This window comes from Notamacropus eugenii, chromosome 2, assembly GCF_028372415.1.
Source record: "Notamacropus eugenii isolate mMacEug1 chromosome 2, mMacEug1.pri_v2, whole genome shotgun sequence".
NCBI lineage: Eukaryota > Metazoa > Chordata > Mammalia > Diprotodontia > Macropodidae > Notamacropus > Notamacropus eugenii.
Genome location: NC_092873.1, coordinates 201207373 through 201219638, shown reverse-complemented (window position 1 = coordinate 201219638; position 12266 = coordinate 201207373). Strand labels below are relative to the sequence as shown.

Sequence of the window (12266 nt, the reverse complement as noted above, 5' to 3'; positions counted from 1 at the left end):
TCTCAGAGCAAGGACTCTTAACGTGGGGCCCACAGACCTCCAGCATGGGGAGATCTCAGGGGATCCATAAATTTGCATGGGAAAAAAAGTTACATTGCTTAATTTGGTAACATTTAGTTTCCTTTGTAATCCTGTACATTTTATTTTATGCATCAAAAACATCATTCTGAGATGAGTTCTGTAGGTTTCAGCAGACTGTGAAAGGGTTTGCAACACAAAAAAAGATTAAGACCTCTTCCCTAGAGCAAGAAGAGTTAAGAGAATGGATTTAGAGGCTTACCAAATAACCTGTCCTGTCCTGCCAGTACAACTTTGACCAGTTACCCTGCTGAATTAACTGTAATTTGAGGGAGGAGACAGCATGGTATAATAAACCAAGCTCTAGGCTTCAAGATAATACGCCCTGGGTCCAAATCCCACAAGTATCTATATACATGGTCATTTGAATAAGGACAGAGCATTTACAGCTTGAGTGTACAGATTGGCATCTGAGCTGAACTTGAAGGATATTAGGGAGTCATTAAAAGGAGACGGTGAGGAGGGAAGATATTCAAGGTCTAGAGGTCAATTTGTGCAAAGCACAGATAGGAGATAGTGTTGAGTTTGAGAAATAGCAAGTAAGTCATTTTGGCTGAGCCTGTAGAGTGAGTGTCAGGGCAAGTAATAAAAAATAAGGCTAGAAAGATGGGTTGGAACTAGCTAGCAAAGGATTTCAAATGCCAGAGTAAAGAGTTTCATTTTATCCTACAGGGAGTGAACAGCCACTCGAGATTTTGGAGAAGGGGAGTGAGGGAGCTAGAACTGTACCCCAAGAAAATTATTTTGCCAGCTATGTAGAAGATGCATTGGAAAGGGCAAAGACTAGAAGCGTGAAGACCAATTTGGAGGTTACTTTAGTAGGCCAGGTGGTGGTATGATGAAGACTTGAATAGGAGTAATGGTGTTGTGAATAGATAGGAGTTGGATGAAAGAGATTCTGTGAAGGTAGATCTAAGGAGGTTTTACAACTGATCTCCCAGGGCATCCTGGATCATCTTCAGTCATCCTGATGAGTATCTAGTCACTGGATTCAGATGGCTCTGGAGGAGAAGTGAGGCTGGTGACCTGCACAGCCCTCCCTCAATCAAAGCAAAGTCAAGTGCGAGTCATGTCATTATTTTTCTGATGGCATGGTCTTCTTTGGCAACAAAGGATGAACACAACAACAACAACTGATTGAATGTGGGGGGATGAGTTGCAGATGGCCCTAAATTTGCAAACCTGGGTCACTGAAAGTACAGTGGTAACCTCAAAAGAAAAGGGAAATTTTTGATTATAACAGATAGCTGTCTGGCAAGGAAAGAGAAGAGGGATAAAGATGGAAATCTATGTGATATTTTTTTAAAGATATCTATAAAAACTGTTAAAAAAAACAAATAGGGATTTTTTGGAAGAAGAATAAGTTTGGAACAGGAAACTGGGAGAAATGTATTCTATTTTTAACATATTGAGCATGAAATGGGAGACATCTAGGTAGATATGTCTACCAGGTGTTTGCTATGGGACTAGATTTTAGTTAAGACGTCCTGTTTCCTAGAATCAAGATTAGTGATTCCTAGATAGTGAAATTCTAGGAAGAGTATTGTTCCAAGAATCAGAAGACTGGATCTGCCTCTAATTACCTATGTGACCTGAGGCAAATCACTTAGCTTTTCTACTACAATTTCCTCATCTGTCAAATGAGGATAATAAAAATTCCCCATATACGTCATAAAATTATTATGGAGATCTGGGAGTGGGAGCAGGGTGTGTGTGGAAAGGAAAAGAACATAAAAGCCATTTGAAAAGTAATAATGTAGTATAGAAAAATAATAATAAACTACTTTCACATGGCTTTCAAAGAGTTTTTCTCACAACAATTTTGTGTGGTAGGTTATGTGTGGTGTGTATTTTTGTATCCCTATTTTATTTTACCATGAAGGGAACTGAGACTCAGAGAGGTTAAAAAACTTATCTGTGGGGATGGGAGGATGGATAGATGGATGGATGGATGGATGGATGGATGGATGGATGGATGGATGGATGGATGGATCGATGGATCAATGGATCGACGGATGGATGGATGGATGGACAGATGGACGGACGGACGGACAGATAGATAGACATATCACTCCTTCAAGAAGCTTGCATTGCAATTTGAGAAGATATATTAAAAAGGAGACCCGGAATGTGGAAGGAATAAAAAGAAGGAATGGTAAGAGACTTTAGGAAATCATCATTGGGATAACTAGCATTTATATAGTTCTTTAAGGTTTGTAAAGTGCTTTGCATGTAGTGTCTCAGTTCATCTTCACAATAATCCTTTGAATAATTCCCACTTTACAGATAAGGAAAGGGAGGCTGAGAGATTAACTGACTTGCTCAGGTTCACACACCTATTAAGTGTCTGAGTTAGGATTTGAACTTGGGTCTTCCTGACTCCCTAGTCCAACAGGCCTGTGCCACCATTGAAAGCCAAGAATGGAGGCTTAGTCTCTGATAAAATGAAGGTAATGGTTGAAGCCTTCTTGGGATATTGCAAGAAGTCACGTAGCCATTGTGTCAAAATCAGAATTTGAACTCAGGTTTCCCAACTCTAAAGCCAGATTCTGATGATTATGCCATATGTAAATTTTGCCATTTGTACAGCAAAATGCCTTGCATTTTCTGTTTTCTCTGACAAGAATTACCTTTGAACTGGAAGGGACAGAACAAAAATTGTCCAAAGGAAGTTGATATCTCATTTAAATAATGAGGTAGTAAGAAATTCTTCTTCATGAATTTGGGTCACCTGACCCATATGACCTATACACCCTTGATTCCTGAAAGACTGGTTAGATATGATTTCTGGTCCACAAGTCAATGATATCCCACAGCTTTTGTAGACTCAGTGGGAGAGGTATTACAGCAGTAACTTCCAGTAGGATGTAAACTTTTTGAAAATAATGACTGTCTTGTTTTTCTTTATAACCTTAGCCTTTAGCACAGTGCCTGACACTGTTTTGAACTGAGAAAAGGGCAATACCTCAGTTTTCAGATGGCAGATTTTTCAGATGACACAAAGTTGGGAGTCTGGAGGGTGATTAAAATATACTGGACAACAAATTAAAGATCCAGAAAGATTTTGAAAGCCTAGTACATCGGGCTGAATCTAATAAGGGGAGAGAAGGAATAAAATATTCACTTTTACCGTACCTACTTTGAGCGAGGCACTGTGCCAGGTGTTTTTGTTAATATTTATCTTATCTGATCCTCACAACAACCCTGTGAGGTAGGTGCTACTATTATCCTTATTTTACGATTGAGGGACCTAATGCCAACAGAGGTTAAATGACTTTCCCAGGGTCACACAGTCAGTTAAGTGTTTGAAACTAAATTTGAGCTTCTACCTGGTTCCAAGTCAAGCACCCTCAATATGTTCAATAAAAATCTTTCATTTGAGTTTTTAAAAAATTGGCTTTATGACCACAAAATGACAGAACCATAGTTAAACAAACATTAGAAAATTATATGAGAGTTTTAGTGACTATAGAATGAGTCATCAATATTACACACACACACACAAACACACACACACACACACACACACACACACACACACACACACACACACACACACCCCTTCTGTTTGCTGTTTTCTAAATATATAAAAACAAAAATAAAACAGTCCCTGCTCTTAAGGAATGTATGTTTGTTTAGGAGAAAATAAATTAAATTAATACACAGACTGTGCACAGTAATTTCATGAGGGAAAATAGCTGCACACATTACAGTTTATTATATATAACATGATGTTGTTAGTTTCATAGAGTACAGATGATTGTGCTGTCTGCCCTGAGACAATTGCATCTATGAAAGGACTTTGTATTAAGTTGGCATATGATAGAAAACCTAGTCTTTCATTAACCTTGAAGTGTAAAGCTCACAGTTGATTTATGTGGAGATTCTAAGTCAATGTTAGATGATATGATAGTTATTGCCCTTGCTAATAAATAAACTGGCTGTTTCAGCTCAATTGCTTATTAGTATCTTCTTTTCTCAAAAAAAAAAAAAAGTACCACAATAAAGTCTTCTTTGTAATAGGAATAAGAACCATGCAAAAAAAATTGATAGTTAACTTTTTTTTGGAACAATGTTGTCATTAAGACATTTGAATTGATAAATAAGAAGGAACCAAAGGCTTAATCTTTGTTATTCTATGCTACTTAAATGATTTTTTTCCCTAAAAAAATGCAAAAGTTCAATTTACTTTTAAATAAAAACCTGAGTACTGGAAAAAGCACTAGATGGTAAGTCAGGAGAGGCTCAGCCTTGCCCTTTGGGCAAGTCATTTTATCTCTTGAGATCTTAGTTTCCCTATGATCTATAAAATCTCTTCCATCTCCAAAGCTCAGGCATTCTAAAATTTTTATCTTCTGTTTTAGGTGTTTGGAATTCGAAATGTTCTGAACACACTGGATAAACCACAAGGCCTTTACCCCAACTATCTAAATCCCAGTAGTGGACAGTGGGGTCAACGTAAGTCAAAAACATGTATTTTTGTAATTATTTTTATCTCCTACTATGACTAACATGGGTAGATCTAGAAAGTGGGTGATAGAAAAAGCCTGTAAATGGTTAAAATGTTCAGAGGAATGTGGAGAAGCCACAGATTTGGATGTTTATGAACCTTGTAGTCTAAATGGGATTTTTAAAATTCATATTACCTTATGAAAAAGGAAAAGCCAAGTTATAAAGTTATATGCCCACTTCCTGAATTTTTAATGTTTAATAATTAATGGTCAATGCTGTTATGCAAATTTCAGGTTTCAGAAAAGGAGAGGTCAATCAGAAGGGACTGATTTTTCTCTTCCCTTTATATTATTAACTTCCTTTGAGCTCTGCTCCTTTCCCTCCCCCTCATTAAAAAAAAATTCAGATCACAACCTTAGTAGGTTGGATTTCCCATGAACAAAATGAAATAAAGGATGAATGTGCTTCATGCTTAGTTATTAAGGATTTTGTGAAGGAGGTTGTCTTTTTGCAGTATTCCTTAGTTTATTAAATATTTATTCTGTCTCCTTGGTTTGTTTTCTTATGAGTTTTATTTCTACTTTTTTTAGCATTTTCCTCCTTTTCTTTTTTCGTTATTCTGAGATATCACTAAGTGCCTGTCACTAATATTCTAGATTAATTTCTTGCCTTTGATGCCCACGATAAGAGGCTCTATACCTATTGACAGAATAATTGTCACTCTCTTGTCTGACATAATGAATACTCTTCATTAGAGAATCTGACATACAGAAGAATATGAATTGAAAATGGAATACACAGGTCCCTTCCCCTTTTCTTGTGTGTAAATCTATCTTACTACATTTATTTGCTCATTTTTTTTAATAACATGGGAACAGACTGTTCTTTCACCAATAACTAAAGAGAAATACATAGTATTCATGATGAGTTATATTAACAATATTAACTTCAGAGCAGTGTATTTCTGCTAACTTAAATAGATAACCAAGTAAGTAAATTAATTAAAAAGTATCCATTGACTATATTTTAAAATATACCCCCCAAAATTTTTAAAGAATAAAACAGTTGGCAAATATATTTAGGACTACAAAGAGTCTACATAAATCAAGCAGAAGTAGAAAGATGAAAATATTATATTATCTCTTTTTAAAAATCCATTTCAATCACAGTCTTTTCTCTGAGGTATTAGGAACCCCTATCCTCAAATACTCACCCCATGCTTAAGAGTAATTTTATGGAGCCTGATCCTATCAGGAAAGAATAAATTACTCCATTCTGTGAAGGACATTAACTTTCACGCTCTTAGAGTACCAATTTAGTGAATTTGGGCATAAAAATTGATGTTCCTTCTAGAAATAGGCAATCCTTTCTCATTGATAGGATCAGTGAGTTATCTTCTAAGTCCACTAATATGTTTACACAGAAACATTGTCTACAAAAACAATCAACCAAATGCAGAATAGAAGAAGATTCTACAGTTTATTGAATTACCAAAAAGACAGCCTCTTACTTTTTCCTGTTTCTATCACTGTGATTAATTCTCTACAAATATAAGGATGTTCATGGTTGAACGAGAAGGAGAAACTAACCATGGTAATTTCCAAAATGATTTAAGGGATTTCTCTCTTCAGATCATATAGCCACTCCTTTTTTGTTTTAATCCCTAAATGCATCAGGTGAGCACTTTCAGTACATTGATTGATTGGTTTGGCGGAACATTTACTTCTTTTCTTCCTCTTTTGTTTTTGGTTATAAGGAGTAGCTCTATGGGAGGGGACATAAAGGAGAGATACAAGGGGGAAAATGTAAAAACAAAAGTTTTAATAAAAATCAATGACAATACAGAGGAGAACATAAAAAAAGTCACATGGTAGACAAGCAGAACATAGTTGATACTATTGTGTTGAGTGATAAACTTTTTTTAAATGGCACATGGTAGAGATTAAATTTCATATATAATCCTTTTTTCTGTTCTTGCATATCAAGATACTTGCTATGTGTTTATATTTTGTGTGTGTGTATGCGTGTGTGCGCGCACGCGCATGAGCAATACTTACTATTACTATAAGTAATGCTCAGACTAGGTTGTAGTAGTCTCAGGAGCATTACTCCAAGAGTGAAAAAAGTCAAGCTTCTGACTTGGTAGTTTTTAACTACCATTGCTGTGCTCAGGAAGTACAGAACTGGACCACAGCCATTGTTCCTGTAAATTCATTTGGTTCTTGTTGTTCTGACAGTAACTGGACTGTGATTTGCTTTAACGTGCATCAATTGGATTTGTCTCTTAAAATAATGTTTATAATAGCAGGACTTATTATTGATGAGATTGTGGTTAGGCTGTTTAGTTTGCAAATGTCAGGGATTTCTATGGTGATTAATTTAGTAAACTTTAAAGGTCAGTTCAAGCTATTATTCAGAAACAAATCTTCCAGTATTGAAAACAGACTTCTAAAAATTTAACACTATTTTGGATTCTCAGTCACCAAAACTATCTTTCGACTAAGTGAAAATATAAGTCTTCCCCAGAAGTCATATTTTCATTTTTGTAGACATGGTCCTTACATAAAGTTGATTATAAGTTTTGGTAACTTGGGTAATGGCACTTTAATATTCATTTACTTGTTCCATATAACCAGCTCCTCCAGTCAAGAAGCAGAGCATTTCACAGGAAAGATTTAATAAAATGTTTTAATATTTCAAAGTTAAGTTATCCTCAGCTGATCAGTATACCTATTTATTGCAAGGGTGATACTTAAATGGATAATTTTTATAGTGGGGGAACAGACAAAACTAATAGTAAAAGAATGAGTTTCAAGTCAACAACCAAAACATTTGTTTTTATAAATAGTAAAAGTTTCCCCCATAGGTAACCTGGAGCTGTTGGAGTAGTTTGCCATTTCCTTCTCCAGCTCATTTTACAGGGGAGGAAATTGAGGCAAACAGGGTATGCTCAGTCAGCTAGTAAGTGTCTGAGGTTGGATTTAAACTCTGCTCTTCCTGCTCAGTTCTCTATCCACTGTGCCACCTAGCTATGGAAGTAGAACAGCCTACCAGTAATCCTTCTCTTGATGACAAATCCTCATTCATTCTTGTAGGAAGAATCCACTAAAACATAGTATAGAACAATTAAATACATTTGAAATAAGGGTTTACCTGCAGAAAAAGGACAGCAATATTGGTTGTTTTATTTCCACAAGTTAAGCAATGGCAGCAGAAATTCCCTTCCCAAAGGACACCCTAAACTATGGACTTTAGGTGTGACTCAGATTTTTTTTTAGCAGGCACAAATTTAATTTGGGAATAGGCTGAGGAGATGCTGGTTATTTTTTTTTTTTCATATAGAGTACTAAGAACAAGATTGTTTTTAAGTTGCTGCTAGCTCCAAGTTTGCATTTAGAAAAACATCATGGTAATGAGTTACAGTTCTGATAATAATATATTGTGTTAGTTGACAGTCACAGTTTTTCATCTTAGAATATTCATGTAGGATCTGGTATTCTTGTTCCTGACAACTTGTGGTATATTTCCTGAATTGAAATTTGCATCACTATAAAATTCTTTACTTCCCTGTCTTTTCAGATCATGTGTCAGTTGGAGGACTAGGAGATAGCTTTTATGAATATTTGCTGAAGGCATGGCTAATGTCAGACAAGACAGATTTAGAAGCTAAGAAAATGTATTTTGCAGCCGTTCAGGTAAGCCCGGTGTTTAAATCATCTTGCCATACAATTCTAACCTCTAATGTTTCTGCTAAACCTGCTCTTTTAAAAAGTAAAATTATATACTTGTGAGTTACAGAATGTTGTCATTGAAGTAGAGGTCAATTTATAACTAGAATAATAATATTTAAAATATTTAGTCTTAGAACAGTTAAGATTTTTAGTACATTTCAAATCTCAACTAAAATTTGCATGCCTGGACATAGAGATAGTCTTGTTTTATGGATAAAAGGTTTTTTCTATTACCAAGCCGCAATTAAAATTCAGAAGAAACTGAATTTTGATCCTATGTTCACTGAATGGATAAAGTCCTCTAAGATTGAAGATTAATCTAATGACTGTCTAAAAAGTTTAAGAGTGATAGCTACGTCCATTTTGAAAGCTAGCAAGTACTTTGCCACTTGAAGAAAATCTGTATATAAAAATCTAAATTTTTTCAAATTGATAAAGGCAAATTTGTTTACATTAGAAAAGCATGATTTTATAAAAGGATTCACCTTCAGACTCTTTAGAAAGAGAGATTCTTATTGCATTTAAATTCTTGTTCACAGATGGAAGTGAATGTGAGTCTCCTTCCCTGAGGCCAATAGAGATGGCCAGGGAAGTTTAAAGCTAAACTACAAGGAATCACTGCCAATTAAAGATCAATTGAAAATTCAACTTAACATGCATTTAGGGAATGTTTGCTGGCTTTTTCAATGGTCTTTAAGTGGCTTTGTAGGAAATACAAAAATAAATAAGAAATGATCTAATGGTCTTGGAATTATAAAGTCAAAAGGGAAATCATTTAATTTACAAAAAAATAAGAATTCACATATAACTAAAGGATTTATCTATTGTATAAAGTGAGTAAGACTTATCTTACAACTTGTAAAGTTACCCACATCAAATGAAGTTATGTATGGAAAGACTTTGCAGACCCTGAGCTCTAATAAAACTCTATCAAAATGTTAACTATTCCTAGGTTATAATCACAAAATGGTTATCATGTCAGTAATTATCACAATTTTGAATATGTTTATTATTCCTAATGCAGTAAAATGGTGCTAGGCATCTTTTAGGTACTATATAAATATTGATCAGTTGAGTATGAATTCCTCAAGCCTTGAATAATTTTAAAATTCAAAGGGAGAAACTTTGTAGGGGAAAAGTGGTAATTTGACTAAAGTAAAACTGAATACATAATTAAGACTGAGTAGCCATTGTTTTAACACTGTCTCTAAGCAGCCTAGTGAGAAAACACGGTTAAGTGTCTACATGATCCAATCTGGTGTCACTAAAACTTGCCCTTGTGAGTTAATTATATGGATTGGCTGTCAACTTTCTGATATGTTAGTTAGTCAGTAAACATTTTTATTAAGCACCTACCATGTGCCAGATACAGCATAACTTTATAAAAATAAAACAAGAGCATCCAGTTTGGTGGTTATATCCCAAGCCTAATGAATAACTGAGCTCATCTTAGATTAACCAGAAAAAAGCAACTTTTTGGTCCAAGAACAAGTTTGAACCTGCAGGACTAGAGTTAGAATCTGTATCACAAGAAATCATTCATCAAGATTTACCAAAGACCTAATGAACACAGGATCCAGCTACATGACCATGAAGATTGTCCTGGTCCTTCTCTTCTTGAAGTTTTAAGGTGCCAGATTTTAATCTAGAACAGGGGTTTGTAATCTTTTTGTGTCATGGGTGCCTTCTGAAAATAACATTTTTAAATAATTGAAAAAAATGATAAATTTCAGTTTAGAGCTTAGTAAAAAAAAAAAAAAGAATGTAAATTTTTTTCCATTAAAGTTCACAGACCCTGAGAGTTACTATCTAGAACCTTTCTTTGTATAATGATGTTTGCCTTTTAGACACTAATGAAAAACAGAAAAAGATAACCCATCGTACCTTACTAATTAAAGGCTTTATTATTAGTGAATTACTTTGGGGAACCACTGATACAGAATCTCACATATTGCCAATTCCTGTGGTTTCCTTTATGCCACATTCTAATTATTCTGGTGGTAGCCTGCTTGAATATTCTAAATTGAGTTGTGTTGATGTTCTAATAAAGGCACCTGATGAAATGTTCTTTTAGAGGAAAATTTGTTCCAAATTGCCAGAATTGTAACCCATAGTTTATAATTCATTGTCTTTAGAGAACTCATTGACAGGAAAAACTTGTTAAGAAGAAATCACACAAAAGTATTTCCTGTTTCTCTTAACAGTTGAAGCAAGTTCTCTGTCCATTAGATATTCTACTTAGGAAGCAAAACTATGATAATTAAGCTCCTACTTTTGAAAAGCAGCAATTGTCTTAACAGAAGTGGTACCGAATTGCATTTATAGCATACAGTGATCATTGTCAAAATGACATACACCTAAAATTCTGTTGGGCAAAAATATAATAGAAAGAATTAGCCTTAGACGAATTAGATTTAGAGTTTTCTGGTGTTCAGAGTGCAAGTGTAGGAAAAGAAATTGGATCAGATTTCCCAGAATTTTACTAGCCACAGTTTCAAAAGAAAATTTAGCAAATTGCTTGGTCCCACAACCATTTGTTTTGTTTTGCTTATTTTGATACATTTCCTGCAGCCTTAAACTTGCTGTCCTCTGAATACTATCTTTCCTTGCCACCTTACTGGCATTATCGGCATGACATGTATGGCTCTATGTCAGTTATTGAAAACATTCACTGAATGGTGCTTCAGAAAGAAAACACATACAACTCTTTATTCTTAATCACCACATTCAGAAATTTTAAAATACGACATTCGTTCAATGATAATTTATTAAGTATTTATATGGGGAGAACTGGGCTAGGCACAAAGGGGTACAAAGACAAAAATATATGTTGCCCTTGAGAAGCTTACATTCTACTCGAGAGAAATGATGTTTATACATAAATCTAAATTATATACAGAGTAAATAAAAAGTCATGTGGTAGGACTGGAGGATGGATTTTAATAACTGTAGGATTAGGAAGTCCTCTGTAGAAGGTTGCAATTGAGCCAAAATTTAGAAAGAAGCTGGTGATTTTAAGATATAAAGATGGTAGATAGGGTGTATGGGGAGGTCTATAGGGTACATGAAGGGAGGAAATCTACAATATAGCACAGCACTTGTTTTGCACAGACATATAGTACATACTTAATCATTAGATTGATTATTGGTGCCTGAAAAGATAGCCTTGAGGCATATTGGAAAGAATTAAGTGGTTAAAAAAAAGAGCTTGTGTTTTATGCTAGAGCAGGGTTCTTAGCCTTTTCATGTGTCATGGACCCCTTTGGCAGTCTGATGAAGCTTATGAATCCCTTCACAAAATAATATTTTAAATGCATAAAACAAGATACAAAGGATTAAAAAGGAAACCAAAGAGTAATGAAGTCAGTCTCTAATTTGCTTAGTAAATGTGTAAGAAACTTTGCTAAGCACTGGGGATATAAAAGCAAAATAGTCCCTTCCATCAAGAAGCTCACAACAATTACGTACACATATAATGGATACAGGATAAAAGGGATTTTTTTTTCCCATTCCAAGACACATGGGACCCCTGGTTAAAAACCTTTGCCCTGGAGACAATAGTATGCATTCACAAAAAAACACGATATCTGTTTATTTGAAATAAATTCCCTATAGTTTTTATGCGTAATGTATGAGGAATCAGTAATGACTATTTATTTGTCTCTCTTTTTGGCTGTATTTTGTTCATAGGCCCTTACCACCATTTTCTACTATCCCCCCATCCTCGCTGCAGAAGTGGGAGGGAACCACCCAGAACCACGGGCCATTTTGTATTTTTACCTGTTACATTTGTCAGTATGGTCAGAAGAAGAAATCATGTAGTTAGCCAACCATCAGGTGCTGAGCCTTTCCAGATTTGGCTAAGCTGATCCCCAGGCAACATAGACTGTTGCCAGACCCTAGGTGAACCTAGCTAAAAGCACAATTTGTGTTCTTCTGCCTTAGACTTGGAGAACTCAGAATCACCTTCATGATAGGATGACCCAAATAATTCATACTGTGGCT

General features: G+C 35.1%; 1 protein-coding gene across 1 annotated transcript in view; it reads left to right on the top strand.

The window, feature by feature from the left end:
* Positions 1 to 12266, top strand: part of MAN1A1 (mannosidase alpha class 1A member 1) — a 171390-nt gene that overhangs the window by 139850 nt on the left and 19274 nt on the right. Inside the window, exons 8-9 of the mRNA XM_072643165.1 lie at positions 4443 to 4536; positions 8110 to 8225. Of these exons, the coding sequence (XP_072499266.1) occupies positions 4443 to 4536; positions 8110 to 8225 (210 nt within the window). The remainder of the gene's footprint in view (positions 1 to 4442; positions 4537 to 8109; positions 8226 to 12266) is intronic.